Here is a 20,879-nt window from a genome sequence, read left to right as displayed (position 1 = left end):
CTGTAATGTGAAAGTAGATCAAGACTGGAGCCTTTAATTCAAATTTGAATCTCTAATCTTCTGTTGAGGAAGACATAACTTTTCACAGGTTTTGTAGGGGTTTATATGCTTTTTCTTTTCCATAAATGCATTTGTATTAACCACAGCAGATGACAGCTAGATTTCAATTAATGCTGCTAATATTACGACTGTTGCTTCTTGTACGGTCTTCCTAATGTTAATTCCAGAGTAGCAGAACCTTAACTCTTAGTCATGCAGGATTTGACACGTGCTCACAGGAGGTACCACCTTACATGGTGTTTCATTCTACACTTAATTCTCAGTTGCAGTTTGCTCTACTCCAGGACCTCCTTTGGTTCTTACAGGGCTTGCCTGCCCAGCCTTGTAATTATAGAATACTAAAAACTGGACAAGTGAGGTATAAACCTGATCTCCCAAACCCTGAAGTAACTATATTTATCTTTTCAGACTCTGCAACTATCTTCTGGAAAATCCAGATTACCCAAAGAAAGAAGGCAGAATGGTTTTAAATCCCAGCAGCAGCCTGCTTGCCAGCCAAGATGAGACAAAGGCAAGTGAGAGTATTCTCATCTACAGCATGTTTCTCATCCAGTCCGTTCAACCCAAAAGGACCTTGGGATCTCTGGTTCTGTTAGTACATCTTGGTGGAGTGCCTGATTGAGCCAGGCTTTCATAGGAGGCCTCTGGGTACATTTAAAACTGTTAAATAGCAATAATTAGTTGCTTGGAAGGTGACTTCCAAGTCTTTCCTGTTTTGCTGTTGCGTAGCTGCACCGTGTCTGGTCTTTTGCCTTCAGCGAGACAACCTGCCCTGTCTGCCTGTCAGCTGCCCCTCTGAAATGGTCATGTTGATAATTGATACAAGAATCCTATGGTCATTCAGTCACCTGAAGTAGATTTGGCCCTCAGGTCTCTCGTGTGGCCTTTAAGCATTGCCTTTCAGCCTCCTAACTGCAAATCTTCCTACGGCTTCTTGGTTTATTTTTTTTTAATATCCATTTGATAAAAAAATCCCTCTGAGCTGGTATGTGTATGTTGAACTAGCTGTGCGTGGCCTGAGAGGGAGAAAAGTTGAATACGTCCTTCTACTCTTGGAAGCATCTCTCAACCTCGAGCCAATGAAGTTTTTCACCCTTTATAGTATCAACTCCTTGCAGTCTCATGCAGCCACGCACGGCGGTTTGAACGTCGCATTGTGGGTCCTCCAGTGTGGGGCAGCTCGGGGCAGGTGACCCGCACAAGTGCAGACACCAGTTGACTTTGCACCCAGCTGCACTCTGAGCTGACGGTTAGACACATGCTCAGAGCTAGGTGCTGTGTAACCTCAATTTTGGGTGGTGTTTCAGAAGGCCCTGGTCACTGAAAGAGTGGTTTGGGGTGTTCTTGCGTGTATTTATAGCAGCCTCTTTTAATATATTTTGCATTTTCTCCTTAGGCGCCTAAAGTGGACTACTTTGACTTCTCCAAGCTTGCCCCACTCGACCAGCGGTGCTTTATCCAGGCAGCTGACCTGCTCATGGCAGACTTCAAAATGCTGAGCAGCCAAGACATCAAGTGGGCGCTACACGAGCTCAAGGGACACTATGCAATCACACGAAAGGTTCTCCAGCTCAAGTCTATTTTCTTTCCTAGGGTTATCTCCTGTGTCTGTGGAGAGCAGTATGATGGCTTTAGCCTTTCTGTGTCATCTGCTAGTGTGTGATGATACTTTTTTTTTTAATATAATCTTTCTTTTAAGAAGTATTGATCCATTTAGTAGAGACTTCCAAAATTTATTAGCCAGACAGAACACTGCAGGAAGTTTTAACTCTAATAGGAGAATGGGGGAGACACGAGCTGGTTGATGGTAGGCGATGCATTAAACTGAGAAGTGTTCCTGTATGTTGCTGCTGAAGTGTGGTATAATTGCCAATAAATCTCAGACATTTTGCTAAATCTTAAAATATTTAACTACTGGTATTAGTTAACTGACTGCATGTAATTGAAGAGAAGCCAGAGTCTCATTGTCCTGTTTCTTCTTGCTGTGAATTGTAGAATGAGTTCTGTATTCCTCATAAGTGCAAAGACGCTTGTTTTAAGTATTAACAATGTAAATGTGGCTTCAAGCTTTTGAATTGGATCTCTACCCCTCTGATATGCTCCTCTTGCTTGAGCTTCTTTCTCTGCTATTCCAGGACTTAACTAAAACAAAAACTCCTTGTCTATTCACTTGCTTGATTGAGCACTGAATATTTGAGCTTCATTTTTTCATTAGATAAAAAAGACCCAACAACAAACAAGAGCCAAACCAGCTCTGCATTGGAATGGACACAGGTTGTATTAGAGTTAAGAGCTGAGGTGTAGTGAAGTATCATTCAACTGTTTTGCTTTTATGGAATGATTGCTTTGTTGAGTACATAAAGTAACAAGATGAGCAAAGGAAAGAGATAAACTTGCCTCTATATGGCGTGTTTGGCTTTCCGGTTTTGGATCAGTCTTATGCACATGTTTGTACTGTACTTTGATTTGAAATATGTGCTTCTGCTTTCTTCCAGGAACAGACATGATTTAAGTCTGTATGTTGTTTTCTAGACCTTTTCAGATGCTATCAAAAAATGGCAGGAGCTGTCTCCCGAAACCAGTGGGAAACGAAAGAGGAGGAAAGAAATGAATCAGTATTCCTATATAGACTTCAAATTTGAGCAAGGTAAACACCAAGCTGTATGCATTGTGCCCTCTGTGTTGTTATTTTAAGCAGAGCTGGCTTGTGGCAGAAAAGTACTATTCTTGAAAAGGGATGTGATCTCAAAACAGTGATGTTTCTGTCACTGTCTGGTGTCTGTTTTGGAGACATTCTTCATTAGTACCTCTGCATTCTGTTTGAGATGCTGAAGTTATGCAGCTGGTGATATGTGGAGGAAGAAGGATTGGAGCTTTGTTCTGGCTGCTCCATCCCATGTCATTTATCTTTAACTCTGCTTTAGGGGATGTGAAAATTGAGAAGCGCATGTTCTTCCTGGAGAATAAGAGGCGTCACTGGAGATCCTATGACAAACTCTCTCTTCTCCCACCGGTGCTACGGGAGCAGGAATTCTATGAGCAGAAAGTTAAAGAGATGGCAGAGGTGAGTGGTAAGAGCTGCTTTGATCTTGTGGTGCAAACATCTTCAGCTATGGTAGAGGTCTTGCCCCAAACATGGAAATCTGCCTCTTTAAGAAATTAAAGTTGAACAAAATATTGAATAATTGACTATCTCTGCTGCTTTACTACCTGTTAATCACAGAATCGACTGGGCTGGAAAAGACCTCAGAGATCATCGAGTCCAACCCTTGGTCCAACTCTAGTCCGTTTATTAGATCATGGCAAGCTTGGAGTTTCATATATATTCAAATATATAGCTGCTACTTTTGCAAACACCGTTCTGGATCTTTTTTACTACAAAGCTGGAAAAGCTTTACTAATTATTTCCTCTAATTGTTAGCAAGCTTCTCTGCTGCTTTAGGGCTTGTAACTGTGGCTCAGTGCTGGTGGTGAGTAACAACCAGGCCCAAGGCAGTCTGTCCGCTCCTTCTGCCTCCCCCAAGCTGGTGGTCCTGTCTCCAGAACGTCTTGTCCCATGCTGAGGACCACGTGTTTCGCAGCAGAACCCACAAGACCCGCTGCTGTGTTGTCTTCCCCGTGTCTGAGGCAAGACTGAATTCACAGCTCTGCGCCTACGGTCTTTTCTAAAGTAGCTTCTTAAAGACCCCATCTCTTCGGCAGATGGATGGTGTCTCCTTTTAAACACAAAGCAAATGTTCCTTGGGGCTTTCTCTGGAGAGGCCCCTTGGCTGAGATCATCTCTGCCCGTGGAAAGCTGAACCAGCAGCCCTCCATAATACAGAATTTGGTTCTTTGTTCTTGTTATCTTTGCTTCTCCCATCTGTTTTAGCTGAATCATAAATGGCTTAATGGATTGGAAGGATGGGCTGAGTGATGCTGTAAGCAGACAGTGAGGCTTTTATAGTGGTTTGTGAGTCCTGAGATAATGTAAAAGAGTGGAGAGGCTGGAAAATTGCTTTATCTATTCCATAAATACAGATGCACATGTCTCTCTTACAGCATGCAGACTTTCTCCTTGCTCTGCAGATGAATGAGGAGCAGTATCAGAAGGTCAGTATCTATAGCGTGGTCCCTTGAGTTCAGCTTGCGCATAGGCACTATTTTGCACTTACTACTTCACGGACTCTTTTGGCTTTGGGAACAGAGCTGTTCTGAAGCTGCGTTTGTACTGTGTGGCTTTTGCTGAGCTGGCAAAACCTGCAGAGTGTTGACTGGCTTTTAGAAAAGGTAGACGAGAGCTGAGTCCAGCAGTATTGATGCACGTAACGATCTGTAGTAATTCAGTCAGCTGCTGCTTGTATCTTTACTGGCCAGAACAAACATTGCAATAGAATAGGACCAGGTTTGCTCTTGCTGCCACAATCATGGCTGTTGTTGGAGCTCTGCCAGTGGAAAGGCGTTCCTCACTTGTAGAAAGGACTCTTTAAAAACCTGAAAATCAGATCTTTCCCTTTAAACAAAGAGAGAAAAGTTAGAGATCAGTTCAGCAGCTGTGGATTACCTTTTCATTCTCAATGCCTGTTTCTCTCCAAACATTGGAGAAGATGTCGGAGTTTTGAAGAAGTGGGTGTACTTACTGTTTAACAGTGACGAGCTTTTCCACCCCTGCAGAGAAGAGCCTGAGACAAGGTCTCTCCAGGCAGATGGGTAAATGCTCCTTTAAAGGGCAACAGATCTGAAGGTTGGCTTTCCCCAGATGAATGGTTTGTATTCTCTGCTGCTTCCCTGCAATTGCAGTTTCCAAAACGCTTTTCTGCCTGTGAACTAAGAATTATTAGAACACTGTGTGTTCTGTAGCTTTTTAGAACCTGCCAAGCAGGACATGCGGGTATTAAGTTACTTAAAACTGAGTTTCTCGTTGGTCTGAGTTTTGACCACCAAATAGGATATTTAATGGAATGGTATATATCTGTTGTTCTTTTTTAGAGTAAGTGCTGGCATTGCTTGTGGTTTGCAGTTATATGTGCCAGTATGTTGCTATAGTTATCAATGCTTTGATGGCCATCATGCTGATACCTCTGTTTATGGCTGCAGGATGGTCAGATGATAGAGTGTCGCTGCTGTTACGGGGAGTTTGCATTCGAAGAGCTAACCCAGTGTGCAGATGGTCACTTGTTCTGCAAGGAGTGCCTGATTAAATATGCTCAGGAGGCAGTCTTTGGCTCTGGGAAGGTAAGAGTTTCCCAACTGGATGAGGAGAAAGTGGGTCAGTTGCTCTTGGGAGATCACATTATGGTTTGTGTAGTGGTGTTGCTTAAATCAGATGTAACTGCACTTCCAAGGAAATATTTGAATGGACTTCTGTCCTGAAATCCAACAAGTCAGTCTCACTTCAAAATGGGATATTTGCTAAACAGGATTTGTTTTGCCAACATCTGTCTTTTGTGCTTCATGCCTAACAATGTGGATGATTAGGAAAACTTTCTACAGCATTCATAGTAACAACAATAACTTGGACTTGTGTGGTTTTTATTTTCTACTTAATAAACCAATGGTATCTGCACAGAGAACACACTCCGACCTCTGACTTGCCCAGTCTCTTCCTAGCTAAGGGTGTTTGTCCTTCGAAATGTGATCCAAACTGAATTTGGGGATTGGTTCCTCTATGATACAGCTAACCTTAGTTGACAGTTTAGTTCCAATTATCCTGGTGCTTAGCTGAGCTATAAATGAGTAATTACTCTGCTCTGAGGTCTGCATGCTCCTTTGCCTTGAGCTGTGATGATCAAACTGTGGGATGCTTTTGTACTCTGAGATCTCTGTTTCACATAAACCTATAAACCATCAGCTGTATTTATTACCATATTGACAAGAATACGATGTTCTGTTTGTGAGCAGAGACCACAGAGTGATCATGGGCTGCTATGTGGTCTCAGAGTGGACTGTGATCCCAGCTGTCAACAGCATCTTCATGCCCAAGGTTTGAGGCCTGATCTGTTTAAATTGTCTTGTTCTTGCTGTAGCAAACCCGTTCTCTGGCAGTCATCTGCTGACTTCGGCTTTATTCTCTCTAGGCAAGGCTTTGCACTGGTTTATATGGAGTAGTTTTGAGAACTAGGTCTTGCTTTTTGCTGGTGCTGTACTGAACCTGAGCTCTCTCCTTCCAACCCTAGTCAGAGCTCAGCTGCATGGAAGGCAGTTGCACGTGTTCATTCCCCACCAGCGAGCTGGAGAAGGTGCTTCCAGAAAACATCCTCTGTAAATACTACGAGCGGAAAGCTGAGGAGGAGGTGGCTGCTGCCTGTGCAGATGAGCTTGTCAGGTACGTGTCCATCCGAGGGTGCAGACTGCACTTACTGTTGTAAAAAATTGTTCTCTGAAGCTCTAAATGTGTGCTGACTATGAGACACAGAGCTTTCAAAGAGCTATGTTATAAATTCAGGCTTCTGCCTTCCCAGGTCTGTTTTTATTCAGGTTGGTCTGCCTTTGACTAGGAGCAGATTAAAATTCAATAGACTTGTCTCCCCCAAGACTTGCTTGCCAGCTCTGTGCTGATCCTCTAAATTACATAGTCAGAAGCAGTGCTGAGCGTATAATATTTTGATTGTGAACAGAGAAGTGGTCAAAGAAATATGAGCAAAAAGGCAGTAGTCAGCACATCCTGGTGGCAGGCGTTTGATTGGCAGCCTTATTAACTAAATCCGTTTTCAGCAAAGATATGTTTGACACTCTGCATTAATGGCATCTTATTTGGGGCTGCAGGTGTCCGTTCTGTAACTTCCCAGCTCTACTGGACAACGACGTGGAGCGGTTCAGCTGCCCAAATCCCCGCTGCAGAAAGGTAATTGGGAGCTATTTGCTGTTTGGTCTCCTCTGAAGTGTTGGGCAGGAGAGCTGGGAGGACAACTCACGCTCTCCTAGCAGGTGAATGAATATCTAATGTTGCTGGGGGCAGCAGCCAAAGTATTTGCTGCATCCTGCTGATGTTCTATAAAATTGTGTGGCTGGTCAGGACACTGTTGATAAAGAGAACACCAGTGTATATATATATATATATGTATTCCTTTCTTTCCGTGGAAGATGTTGGCTAAAAAAGGCTTCTAGATGCCTTAGCTTGCTGTCTTGCATATACAGAAATGTTTTAGGTGAAAATGGAACTGGGTGTTTAAAAGACATGAAACCAAATTGTGATTCTTTATCTAATGAAACTACTGAAACAACCTTATGTGCTATCCCTAAGAGAATTGACATCTGCCTCTTTCTTTTATGCTGTCACCTGAATACGGATTCAGTTTGAAGTGACAAAAAAGCCTGTTTGAAGAGCCCACTGAAATGTGGCCAAAGGGCAGATCTTTGTGCTTCTCTGTTTGCTAATAGCCATAGCAGGAGAATCACCAGGCGCAATGGGGGACAGGGTGGGGAAATCTTGCTGCTGCTCCTGCACCAACTGTTCTAGGGAAAGACAGAAGCATAGAAACGTGTTTCCCAGTCTCCTGAATGTTTGCAGAACCCTATTTACATCTGGTACCAATGAGCAGAGACCAGTACGGTATCAGTGTTTAGCACTGAAGCTACGAGACGTCTTGTGTAACTTCAGCCACAACAGTGGATTCTTGTGCAATAGGCAGGGAACTGCCTGTCCCTCAGCAGAGATTTCTGCTAATCACTGAAATTCCTCTTGAGTGCATTAATTTTATGCTTGTAGCTGCCGTAGCTTTGGGTTCTCATATTGACACGATAACCACTGTTTGCCTCTATAAGAAAGTAATAGGAAGTCAAATTCTGTTGTCTGGAAAAATTGAAGTTGCCAGCAGTGAACTTTGCATTCCGTAGTGAAAATTGAACTTACTGGTGGGGTAAAGAGGCTTATGAAAGAAGCATGATTCCATTTTAGATCTCTAATCTGCAGATAACATTTTGTTATAACAACATCCACCTCTAGCATTTGGGCAAGAGATGTGATTGTGACGGGTCATCCAAGTGTCGTGAGCAAGGAGGTTTGCTGGTCACTAGGTGGCAATGTTGATTCATGTGTAAAGATTCATATGTAAATCTTTTTTTTTTTCCCAAAAAGCGAGTTGTTTTCAAAATGTACATGTGTCAGCACCACAGAACAAAATTCAGGCTTGAAGAACACGAATGCTTCAATGTGCAAAATGAATTGCAGAAGCTTTTTCTTTTGTAAAATGTATATTGTGGCACAGTAACTGTGGTAAGAAGGGTCATTGCTGAGATGTCCCTTTCCTTCTGGTGTGCTGTTTCGTTTCCTTCCTAGCGTACTGCCTGTCCCCCTTCCCCGGGCTTGCAGCATTCCAGTGGGCTGGATTTCTGGTTTCCTGGACAGCTTGTGTTGATTCATTAACTGAAAATCTGCTGAGTAGCTTTGTGCTCTTCTTAGAAGTCTTGAATGACTTCAGGATTTGAAGCGGAGGGTGAGGAATTCGGATAGCAGGATGTGGTGTTTCACAGCAGCAACTGCAGTGATTCTTCGTCTTCCCGCTATCTCGCCTCTCTCCAGAGTGAAGGATTTTGGTTAATGCTGTTGCTTGCAGGAAACTCTTGCCCTTAGGGAGGAAAGGGCTTATCTGGGGAACTCTGTAGAGGTTGGAGAGGATGCGTTGGCTTTACTAGTGGTGCCTCTGGCAGGCTCTGTGCTGGTGATGACTGATCCTTGGAAGGAGTCCCTCCGGCTTGGAAGGACTGTACTTGCACAGCTGAACCTAAAGCGAGGGGAAGCGTGGAAAGGTCAAAATGTGCCTCTCCTGAAACCTCCGGGCTCCTCAAGAGTGGGGAGAGGAGGACCAGATGGTGGACCTGTTGTGTTCCTGTGCTCCATCACCTGGATCCTTTGTCTCGCTTTGAGAGTTCATGTTGATACTCTCAGGCTTTCCTTTACATCTTGCAGAGAGGTTGATTGATCATTTAGGCCAGCTCTGGATGAGTTGTAAAGTGATGGGAACCAGCTGGAAACCTTCATTTTGGCTGTATATATGTGTGTGTTGGGCTCAGTAATGAGAGTTGTAGGCATAGCCAGGTCATTCTTGTGCATCTCACCTGTGGTTCAAGTAATTTGCACCTTGCAGGGACCAAAACGTGGCTAATTGTAACCCCAGCAACAGGCAGAGCTGCTGGTCCGTAAGGACATGAGTCTGCACCATCTGCCATGGCCACTGCGGCTCCAGCTGCCTGGTGTCAGCTTTGGCTCCTAGTTCAGTGGCTGGGGCTTGAATCTTAATGTCACAAACTGCAGAGTGAAGAAAAAGCTTAATTAGCCAAGGAAAAACGTTTCCCAAGGCACCCTACAGATGCGTTCCCCTGTGTGTGTGTGCGGTCAGCGCTGGTGCTGGGGGAGATGGAACTTTTGCTCAGACCTGTCTGAGTTTTGGGGTTTCGCTCTATAATGGGTCACTGACCGCACATGGGGCCAGGCACCCCTGTGACAGCGGTCTGCCGGCCTGCTCGGTCACTCTCCATATTATTCTCCACAGGGATACCTGCGTGGAAGCAGCTCTTGAGTTTCTCATCTCTAATGATGTGCATTTCTCCTCCCTGTACTTTGACCCAGCAAAGCAAAGCTGGCAATTCTGGTAAAACCAGGCAAGGCACATGTTGCTTGTTGACTTGCGCAGCGCTGGGAAGTGAGTTTGCACTTTTGCACATTGGGGGAAGTGCTGTTTCCCACCAGAAAAGGAACTCTGTGTCTTTTCTGCTCTGCCTCCCTCCTCCCAAGACCCCATATTGTTGGTGAAGACAAGGCTTTTGTTCCCGGCCGGCTTGCTGCTGTCCCCGGCGCCGTGTTGCGGGTGGGGGGGAGATGGTCTCTCCCCTCTTTGCAGTCTCAGCACAAAGCACTGCGGGGCTTTCAGCCAGCACGAAGAGATGGGGAGGTAAAAGCTGCAGTTGCCATGGAAATGATGCATGCACAGAGCAGCGCTGTCCCTCGGTGCACAAAACCCTCCGCACGCATTTCATAGCCAGGCCACATTGCAGGAGCTTGCATTTCCAAGAGTTTTTCTTTTAAAAACTCCTTTGCATAGCTTAATTTTTATTTCTTTTACTTAATTGCAGCGGGTTGATGTCTGCCTCGGTGCAGGCTGGGCACCGAGAGGCAGCAGCGTGTGGTTGTGCGGTGCTAAATTGCATTGCCCTCGGACCGGGGAGCTGCCGCTCTCGCTCAGGGTCCTTAGCGCATCCCATTAATTGGGGCTGTGTGTAGGGAAGGGGTTTGCCTGCTGGGCGTCTGAACTATCATGCTGGAAAAATCCATCTGACGTGGGCACGTCAGTGCTCATAAACTCTCCTCTCTTTTGCTTTTTCATCTTCAGGTTAGGCTCTCTGGCCACAGCAATCCTTGTGTGTACTTCTCATTTGCAGGACTAAGATGTGGTGGTTTAAGGGGCTTGTTTTTAAGCTGCTAGAGTGTCTCAGCATTGATTTCAAGGTGCTGGCTAGAAACAGATGCACCCAGCTGCTTTGAAGCTTCATTTTTCTGTTAGAAGCGAGGCAGGTTTAAGCTTGTACAGAGTTCTGCCCGGCAAGCCGTGCCTGAACACGGCATCTCTTAGCAGAGTGCTAATACTGCATCCCCAACCGATGTTAATAAGTGCAAGTGGTGTTATACGATTTGCAGCAACTTCGACGTGAGTGACCTTGCTGAAATAGATAGTTGTGTGATCAACAAGACCTGAAGTTAGCGAAGCGGCTGAGGAGTGTGCTGCAACGCTGCGATCTCCGTGCCTGGTGCGGTGATGGGGCACGGAGCTGTTTGTGCTTCAGAGGGAGGTAATGAGGCAGCCCTGGCCACCTATGATCCAGTTGCAAGTGTTTTATAGGGTGCAAGGGGAGATGTTTGTGTGATCAAGTCCCCAGCAGCAGGGGATGTGTTGGGGATGACATTGGCTGCCAGGGATGTCATCCAACACATACCACAGGGCGCATCGTTGTGCGAGAGGCTGCCCGGAGCTGCCCTTCCTAACTCCAGTGTATAGTGGTTTTAGGTTTAAACTACATCAAGATTTGTGACTGGCAGGGTGTGTGTGCAATGGGGGAGGGGGCGAATTGTTCTGGCTGGAGAAATTGAGCTTGTCCAAAATGCCTTGGAGTAGGATGTGCATGTGGAGAATTACTTAATTCTCCTTGTTTTGCAACATGTTTTCCCAGCTGTTGAAGTCTGCTGTCTCATTCAGCTTCCTGACAGCAGTGCAAACATTTTGAAGGTCCCATGGCCCCATCTCATTCTCTGTTTAGCCGTTTTTATTGCTGTTCTCTGTATGCTTTTCCTTGGGCGTATTTATTTGGATTTGATTGTTACTTAGAGCTTAGCCCCACAGCTTTATTGGAGAGCGGAGCCAAAGGTGGCACTCATGCCAGACCCCTGTAATTTCCTTCTGATGGCAGTGACCTCGGGGCCCCACTCCCAGTTTTAAATTCCCATCCTTTTGTGCCTGTGTGAATGTGGCTTAGCAGAATTTTTTAGGATGGGGAAGAAAGGGAGATGCAGTATGGGAGACCTTGCTGCTTGTTTTACTGGGCGGGGGTTAGAAATGGAGCACTTATACCTGTGTAAGCTTTTGTCCTGAGGTCTGTGTCCTGCTTACCTGAGCTGGCAGAACAGTCTAAGCCACCTTTTCATGACTCTGCCATCTTCTTCCTTTGAGCTGCATCCCCGAAACATCCTGCTCCGGACCTCTCAGCTTTCTCCTCCCGCTCGGTGCCTTCGCTGCACCCTTTTTAAACGAGCGGTACGCATGGGAACACGCTCCGCTCTCTTACTGCCAAAACCACAACAAATGGCAAGTTTCCGTCTGTCATCTCGGCTCTGAGGCACTCCGCGGCCGGGCAGGCGATTTTCATTTTTCTTCCATAAAAGGACATTGAAACTCGTCGGCAGCCGCGGCGCTTGGTGCCGCGGGCAAGGCGATGCTATCGCCGGCAGCGCCGCTGATTTCCGTATCTCTGCTCAAAGGGATGGGCAGGAGGGAGGGACCGAGGCCAAAGGTGGGGTTGAGGTGATTGTAGGCAGCAGATAACACCCCGGTAGGTTTTATTGCCAGGTCCTAAAGGAAGATAGATAACAGGAGGGTGCTCCTGGTACGACAAAGCCTTAAATGTACTGTCCCGTGTAGGAAGAGGATGCATGTGCTAAACCACGTGGTGCGTCCCGTTGAGGCGCGTAGGGTCAAAGTTGTGCAGGGAGTGCTGAGAGTTGGGAGATCTGCTCATCCCCGGCTTTCTGCTGGGCAAGATACTGATCTTTTGGAGGGGGATGAAGGGAAAGCCACATGCCGGGGCTCTCCTTGCTTCCCTGGAAGCAGGGTGGTCCGTGCCTACAGCTTGCTCCCCAGCTGAGAAGGAGCATCCAGCGAAGCCAGGGGCCAGGAATGATTTGTGTCCCGGGTAAATCCTTTAGCTTGCTCTTTGGTGTGTGCTTGGGCTGGGCTGAGAGCAGCTATAAGAATTGACTGGTACCAGCAGTAACTTGCTCCTAAATGCCCCTTTCTAGAGAGGAGGCACAATGATCAGCCCAAAATTGCTCCTTGCCTTGTCTGTGTACCTGCCAGTCTTCCTTGGGACATGTAGGAAGGGGCTGTAGAAGCTCCAAGAATACCTCACCTGGCAACAGGGTAGGAGCAGGCTGGGTTCATTGCAGTGGTGGGGTGGAGAGATTCCATTGGGAGCTCAGGTGCTGCTGCTTTTACAAGGTCAAGTCTATTTATGCAGTGGTATGTGGAAATGCTCCACTTGATAAATGAGTCTGACAGAGGAGGAGAGGGTAAAGCCCAGCCTGGAAATGGACCTGAGGAAAGAGGTCAGTTTAAATGGGGTATCTGTCTCTTAGAGGGGGAAAAAAAAAGCTGCTGAAAGCAAGAACTCAAACTAGTCCCTTTAAAAATAGACTGTGTTAAGTCAGTGCAATTTCAAGCAACAAAGCTTAATCCTGTGCTTGCTTTCTGCCTTATATAGCAATATCCATTCAGTGAAAAAGGCAATTCTCCCACTCTTTACTGACCAGTGAATACCTCTTTGTCAGGTCCATAAGAGGTAGCAGTGCTATCTTCCCTTTGTAGCTTTGTCCTTTGCCAAGGAAAGGCCCAGAGGTAATAAACTGAGCACAACTTCACGTGGGGACGGAAACTTCAGCCTCGAGAGTCTCGTCCCACCTTCCCTCCCTGGGCACAGCCGCAGTTGTTTGGGAAAGGAGCAGCCCAAAGCAGCTGCAAACCTGTGGTGCTCGGTGCAGATGTGTGATGTCTTTGGAGATAAACTGGGGCAAGTCTCTTGAGTGGTCCTGTAGCCAAACCAGACCCTGAAGGCTGTAGTTGTGCTGAGGGTTGAGCAGAGGCTGAGCTAGGCTTTGCTTTTTATCCTAAATCCCTTTGAATGAGAAAGGGAGGAGTGGTGTTCTTCTGTTTCATGCAGGGAACAAAAGGAGGGGTAACATAACATAACGTGATCACCCTAATATCAGGGAGAAACCCGGAGCCTCTGTATGGACCAGAGTGCTCATGCTGCCTGATTTGTTTGAATTTTAAGCAGTGAGGTAACTTAACCTCGGTCACTTGTCTGTCCTTGCAGCAGGTAGCGATGCCGCTGAGCTGCCCTGGCACCGCTGTGGTTGTTCGGTACCTTCATGGCACCAGGGACCAATTTAAGCTTAAAGCTCTGCCTGGTGCTACTTGTATTTGCAGAGCATCAGAGCAGGGTTATCATTTCGCTGCTGCAGTGGAAATGGAGGTTGGAGAGGATGGAAAAAGGCTGTTCCCAAGCTAAATTAAAAACGTCGTTCTGACCTTAGTCAAGAAGCTACGTCTTCCCTCTCTCTTGCCTCCCCCTCACATTCCTGTCGTAGTAATCACTGATCTCTAACCTCAGCTTCATCTGCCACAGCTAACCACTTTAAAAATGTGCTTAAAAAACCCCAAATCTCTGCATACACCTCATCTCGCTGTTACCTTAGCACTCCCGGGGCAGAGTTATCTTTGGAGGGGATGTGAGTCAGCAGCAGAGGGTTCGAATAGTTTTGTGTCAGGGCAGCTGATGACTGTCTGCTGCTTTGGGTCAGAGCACTGAGATGGCCTAACCTGGTGTGTGCAGCACAAGGAGGTGTTTTTGCTTCTCCTTTCTGTTTGCACATAAACAGATTTCAGCAGATGACACGGTCAGCAGACTTCCTGAGCTAATAGAAGGCTGGTGCAGACGATGTCCATTTTGGAGGCTGTCAGTAGAATTTGTTTCCTAATTTGGTCACAGTGTGCTCAGGGCTGGCCTGCTTTCCTTTGTCTTTTTTTTTTTCTTCTTAAAAACACTCATCCTTTTATATAATTGTCGCAGAGGGGAAGCTGTTTGCATCAGAGAACCTCCAGCTCCTCTCACTTCCTCACGGCAGAGGAAGTGATACTTGAAATGTCTCTTTAAAAAACCAATGCAGTTCAAGCTGATCTCTTACAATCCTTTTTCTACCTTTACTACTCTTTTTGTGAGCTCATCTGAATGAGCCTACTGGATTTTTATCCATTCTGGGTCATCATCTGAGCCCTTCATGCTGGAGGACTTTGGAATCCTTCTCTTAAGGAACAGGGGAAGCTATGCTGCAGTTAAATAATAACTTGATAAGCTGATACATTGGAATATATACTGCAAGAGGGAGAGGCGTGTGTGATTTCAGCTAATGGAAAGAGCATATGTTTCATTTTGGTTCATACATCACCCCTAACAAGATGCCTGGTACCATGTGGAAGCTGTAAATGCCAAACACCAGGAGAGAAATAGCGTGGCTGGTCAACTTTATTAAATGACCTTTAAAAGTTACCTCATGTGCCTTGCAAATCTTCAAGAAAACTAGGGAGCACCAGCCCCTTTAGGAGTTGCCTTCTTTTCGGTGCTGGACCAGAGTCAGCCCCAAACAAGCTGCAATCCTGGCCTGCAGGAGACAGTTTTAGCCCTTCCACCCTCAATGCGAGTTTCCATTCAGCAGTAGGAACAGCTGAGGAATCAACACCAAACCTGTAGGTTCCTTTTTTTTCCCTTTATTTCTATGCTGGACTTAGCAGAAAAAGGAGTGGCAGAGGGAGAAGTTTCAAAGCAATGTAGTCAAGTACGCACCTCCAGTAGCTTTATTCAGTGTAATTATGTGGTGGTGAAGCTGTTGAAGGAGCTGCCATCTGTATTGGAGAAGACTCCCTGGCCTTGGAAGCACAAGGAGATGCTGGGTTACCTCCTCAAATCCGCCACCGTTTTGGGTCCAGGGTACACGTCATAAACAGCAGAGCCTCGGGTTAAGATGCACCAGGAGCAGCTTGATTAGGGGCGTTGAAGGTTTGGCTGCAGATGGGCAGGTCCGGGCAGGTCTCTGCGGAAGTTTCTCTGGAGAGATGAGACCAGCGTGCGTCATGTGTCGGATGCCAGGTTACCATTGACCTCTGAAACATGAGTAACGGAGAAACAGGAACACGAAGTGGTGAGGCAGCAGGTTCAGAGCGGGGAGAGAGAAGGTGAAACAGAAGTTTTCTTCTAATATAGTGAAGATCACCTCTGTGTGTCATTCTTATTTGCATAGTATCTTCTAATTAGCCATGACTGACTCACCCACCACTTCCACCTGAAAGGAACAATATGTTTTGAAGTGTATGGTTTATAATCTCAGTAGGCCAGCATTTCTCCTCCTCCTCCCTCTCCCCTTCCAGTGCCCCCCAAAATGCATTTCCTTATTGCTTTTAACCTTCAAGCCTCTCTTCTTCTGCTCTCTCTCCGTTACTACTCTTGCATTATTAATGGGGCTGTAGCAATCCAGCCAGAACACTGACATTACTAATTACTGCTTGTAGCAGAGGAACGAGGAGCAAGATAAAAACTGGGTCAGGAAATGTTGCCATCATAAAATGATAGCATCAGAACTGGGGAGCAGAACTCTTTGTACAAGCAGGTTTGCGTTGGAAACAGGCTCCTTCACCTGGTATCGCAGCTGCGCACGTTCACCATGCGCGTCCTCCATGCTTATTTGCTGCATGCGGATGGGAAAACCATCTCACACACACAGAAAGGTTAATGGACCCATAATTTCCAGGAGCGGAGAGATGGGGTGATATGTTGTGTTCTGCCTGATAGCTTTTCAAGCATCACAAAATTCATGTGCTCTTCATTGTTGGCACTGTACTATGAAGCCCCTTCCCCTGTTGGTGTCAAAAGCTGAGGAAGCGTAAGTGCCTGCGTTTATTTTTGCATTCGGTGAGAGCCTGTCACGCTCGATGCGTTCAGATTGTCCTTGGTTGTACCAAGGGCATTCTCTAGCAGCAAACAGTCTCCGTGCTCCGTGTGAGAGAATACGTCTGCTATGGAATCAGAACGAGAACATTATTTGGGGGATGCAGTAATTAACCTGTGAATCCTGGGCTGCTGTAGGCATAAGGAACTGCCTGTCTCTCCTGCTTTTGGTTAACAGAACTCAATTGGGCAGAACACCCGCTTGGGAACCTGGCATCCCTTGGAGGCCTTGCATGAACAGCCGTGCTGTGTTAACTTGCTCCTTGAGAGAGAAGCATGTGTGGAAAGGGAAGTGTCATTTACTGCAAAACGTATTGACTCTTATGGTAAGCAGTGGTAACACCTGCTCTCATCTTCGAAATAGTTAAAACAGCTAAAATACACTGGTCACAAAATACAAGAAAACACAGGTACAAAACTGATCAGTGTGTGCTGGCAGAAGTCTGAAGTCCCCCAAAGAGATGCTTTAAAAGAAAAGACGAACTGAAGTAATCTCTGCCAGAGGTACCAATTTTCTCACTCTTGATGAGGGGACCAGAGCATGTCTCTGGGGGAGATGGTGGGCTCAGGGGACAGACAGACAGACAGAATCGTTCTGTGACTCCTTAGGAGTCTCTTGGACAGTGTGTTTCTTCTCTTTCCTTGTAACTGGTCCCAGTATGTGTGACCAGTGTGTGCATCAACTGGGCGACCCTCCTTTGGGTGAATATGGGGAAGCATCGAAGCGATTTGTGCTCAGTCCTTGCGAGGTGATCGTGCACCCAGATAAACCAGTACTGTGCTTCACTTATATTCTTGGCAAAGCCACAAGGCCAGCACATGAGCAGCACGATTCCCTCACAAGTCAGACAGGCACGTGCACCAAGCAAGCTGGATATTTAGGCTGGGCAGACTTGACAATATCCCCTTTCAAAGATTATCCTTTAAACTGTCCTGGTCGCACAGCGCTGTTGGTGCCGCCCTGAGTGTTTTGTAGGGATGAACAGTATTTAAAAGAGAGGCTGGCTACTCTAATCTCTACTCCGTGGGCTGAAAAAAATCAATCATGTCCTAGCTAGCCAACTTTATTTCTCTAACTGATCGTTGTAAGTGTAAGGCTCTTAAATCCTGACTCATATTTTATCTGTGGTGTTGGTGGGGCTGCCTGTAGTCTTGAAATGAGCCCAGAGCAGAGCTTTGCTGGTGCAGCTCAGGGTGTTTGAGGGAAAGCAGACATTCCCATTAAATGGAGCTGATAAAGACACTAATTTCTACCACCTATTTAATAAAGCCATTGTGGAGCTTGAGAGGTCTGAAGTTTACGAGCCCGGGATTCTTTTTTTCACAAGGCAAGTACTGATTTGCCATTAAAACTGCGCATTGTCAGTAAGGCAAAAATCTGTCCAAAATTTCATGTGCACATATTTAATTAAAAGGCAACAGGGTTAATGAAGCTTGGAGTGCATAAGGCCTCGTTCCCTGAATTTAATTTTAATTGCTCCAGAGATTGAAACTCCCAGCTGTGATTTTCCCCTAACGTGTGAATTAAGGCACAGGAAAGGGACAACTTGAGTTGTCGCACTCTGTGCCAGCTTCTTCCTCTTCCACTGATTTTTCCATCTTTTTGGTTGAAAGAGTATTAGGCAAAAATGCTTTTTAAGTCAGTTTTTTAGCTTTGCAGTGGAATGGGCAAAACCGTGCGCTGCTGATACCTTGGACATGGGGAGCGAGGTGACAAACAGGGACCGTTTGTGCAGATCGTGTCACTTGTCCCTGATGTATTACAGAAGATCAAGAGCAAATACGGTTTTTATTCTCTTCCCAGTACCCGCCATCGTATTCTGCATCAGTGAGGCTGGATTGACCAAATTGCCAAACCAACCTTCATTAGCATGCAGTTCTAGGGGGAGTGAAAGTGTTTTGGGAGTGAATTTCTTGCATTTTTTTAATAGGGGTGTTTAAATTGTGGTTTTAGTGCTTAAGACCTCTGTGAGAATCAAGGTCTTTTTGTGATCCTCTGGCGTTGACTGTTGTGCGAGCTCATAGTCCAAGCTCTACAAAGCTCTGTGAAAGGGCAGAAATGTAAAATGCAGCAAACCCATGTACCGGTGAAATGATAGTGATGGAAACAGCTGATTGTGTTCCTGACTTAATTATAATAAAAACTTACGAGCCTTGCTGAATGTCCCCATATGCGGCATGCTCTATCTCCGTTTGTGACAAATGCTGTCAAATATTCCAAGGCCACTGGATGTTTTTATGTCTCCTGATGGGCTTTTTAGCAACTACAGCCTTGGTAGATGGTTAATAGAGAAGAAAGCTTCCAGCAGCAGCAGGAGTCATCGGGGGTTAATTTAATGCATATCTAACAGTGGGACAATAGGAGCAATGAGTGTTTTAGGGTTTTGCCATTTGGAGGTCTTGGCTGTCAAAGATCCTGGGGAATATATGTAGCAGCATCCCCTTGATCTGGTGGAGACTTGTCATAACCGTCTGGTGTGTGGTACTGATAGAAAACCATCCCCAACATTAATGGGTATTTCAGAGCTGTCAGGATTTCCCAGTAAGAAGCTGCTGGTGAGCTGTGGTGTATGAGGTGGTGCCTGGGGGGATTGGTTTGGATGAGCTCTGATTTGATTTCAGAAGGTATGGGATCTCCTCCTGTTGCTGTGGAAGAGCCGCTGTGCTGGTGCTGCTGCCCTGGCCGTGGATCTGGGGTGCAAGGGTCTGTTTGGCACCCAGCACCCCAGTGGGATGTTTGGAGAGGTGCCCTCCCTGTGTGAGCTCTGACCTGTGTTAATCAGCCATGGCCATTGAATCTCTGCCTGAACATAGGAATCCATAAAACCATTGAGGTTAGAAACATTTCATTATTTTCTGGCGTTCTTAAACCTTCCTTATTTCCAGTCAACCTATTCATCTTCAGCTGGAGTCAGCACAAATTCCTCTCTCGAGCTTGCACTTGTGGCCTGAAGATAACCACTTTCTTTGCTACTACATAACACCTCTCCTACACCTCGATGGTTTAAGCAACCTCTGCCCTGATGAATAACTAATGGCCGAGTCGTGGTGCTGAGGACCAGGAGGTCCAGGGCCTGGCCCGTGTGTGGCTGCTCCTCCTACCATGGGTTTGGCGACCAGAGGTGATGCTTAAGTGGTCTCCGTGCTGCTACCAGTGTAAACAGAGCAGATGTTTTCCCGAGTCGGGGGAGCATTAATGGAATGTATCAGCCCTGGCTGATGTAAAACATCGCTGCAAGTTTTGGGAATGAGGTCAGCGGGACTGAAAGCTGATGGGAGTTTAATGTCGAGTTTGCTTCTCCGAGCCGAGGGGTCAACCCAGAAAGCTGCGGCTAATGGAAACACAAGTACACTTGTCATAAATCAGTGCCAAAATACTGAACAGGCGTAGCTGTCGCTGGATCCCGCAGCCAGTGAGGGTTCTGTAACCACCCATTAGCTATTCAGTGGCTGCTTTCCTCGCCGGGTGCTCTTCGTGTTGATGTTTGACTTTAGAAGGGACAAATGGAGGCTGAAAACAGGGTGTGGGGCAGGCTTCACTGCACCGGGGGCTCCTGTGCTTGCTGCTGCCCACCCGTTTGGGGAACAGCAGCAAGGCAGACGGGACCTGTTTTTAAACAAGTCGTCCTTCTGGTAAAAAGAGGTAGGTTATGTTTTGCTGCAAAGTTGCTGTAAAGTCCCGAGACATCCAGGAAAGCCTCGAGACAGGAGGGAAAGCAGGCTTGGCAGCGCTTAGGGATCATATGGTTATTTTAAAAGCAAACAAATCTTGTAAAAAGTAAAGAGCAGCATTTTTCTAGACAATGAAAAGGCAGTTTGCCCTCCTGACCAACCAGTGTATTTCCTGTGAAGCTGGACACTGTAACATACCATTTGCCAACAAGATAAGATGGTTGTATTTGTTCAGTGATTTATCCTCTGTGAAGCTAATCTGAAAGAATGCTTTATTGCTCTATTTATTTTTTCCAAAGAAGCTTCTTTGACCTCATTTTTTGTGTTGGGAACATGCATGCCTTGGAGTGAAATCTCAAAGCCCAGTTGAAATTGGGGTCTGTCTTCAGGGTTGCTGCTTAAAACACAATATCCGTGGGCTGTCAGTGGCAGAGATGCCATTTGGAAGCCGAGGTAAGCATCATTCCCCGAGGCCTTTTCTGTATTGAAAAGCCCCACCGTGATATCCAGCTTCATGCAAACCAACAAAGCCAGTTTGTGGTTAGAATGTGTTGGGTTTTCATCCCCTTTTTGGGTCCTCCTTAAAGGACAGGGGTTAAAACAAAGCAGATACTCTTGGAGGATGTCTCTGCTCTGCTGAGACACAGTTGCTGTAAGACACCTTGCCTTGGCTCCCAAAATGAGGATGCTACCTCCACTTTGCAAGTGCATGTCGAGCTTATTTAAAAAACAATTTGCAGGAGCCAGGTGATCCCCCGAATTGGGGTGACAGAGAAGTATCAGTGATATTATTGCATTGTCTCCATCATAAAGTGCGTGTGTGCAATTATCCGGGTAAGTAGAACCCCAAGGTGCTTCCTTACAGCACGTTCTCCCCAAACAAGGGAAAGGATTGCAGCTATCGG

General features: G+C 46.2%; 1 protein-coding gene across 8 annotated transcripts in view; it reads left to right on the top strand.

Annotated features, from left to right (window-relative positions):
- The window catches only part of RNF216 (ring finger protein 216), a 77,301-nt gene that overhangs the window by 21,974 nt on the left and 34,448 nt on the right, over positions 1–20,879 (top strand). For all 8 annotated transcript variants that reach the window (XR_013922885.1, XM_080354171.1, XM_080354170.1 and 5 more), the window contains 8 exons: positions 469–571; positions 1,457–1,621; positions 2,593–2,707; positions 2,985–3,124; positions 4,102–4,152; positions 5,137–5,274; positions 6,216–6,364; positions 6,805–6,883. Coding sequence is in view for 7 of the 8 variants with exons in the window: in XM_080354171.1 (XP_080210297.1) it covers positions 469–571; positions 1,457–1,621; positions 2,593–2,707; positions 2,985–3,124; positions 4,102–4,152; positions 5,137–5,274; positions 6,216–6,364; positions 6,805–6,883 (940 nt within the window). In the remaining variant the exon portion in view is untranslated. The remainder of the gene's footprint in view (positions 1–468; positions 572–1,456; positions 1,622–2,592; positions 2,708–2,984; positions 3,125–4,101; positions 4,153–5,136; positions 5,275–6,215; positions 6,365–6,804; positions 6,884–20,879) is intronic.

The sequence above is a fragment of the Nesoenas mayeri genome (genome assembly GCF_963082525.1).
Source record: "Nesoenas mayeri genome assembly, chromosome: 15".
Taxonomy (NCBI): Eukaryota; Metazoa; Chordata; class Aves; order Columbiformes; family Columbidae; genus Nesoenas; species Nesoenas mayeri.
Note: the sequence above shows the minus strand (reverse complement) of the source record. Positions and strands in the feature narration are given on the sequence as shown.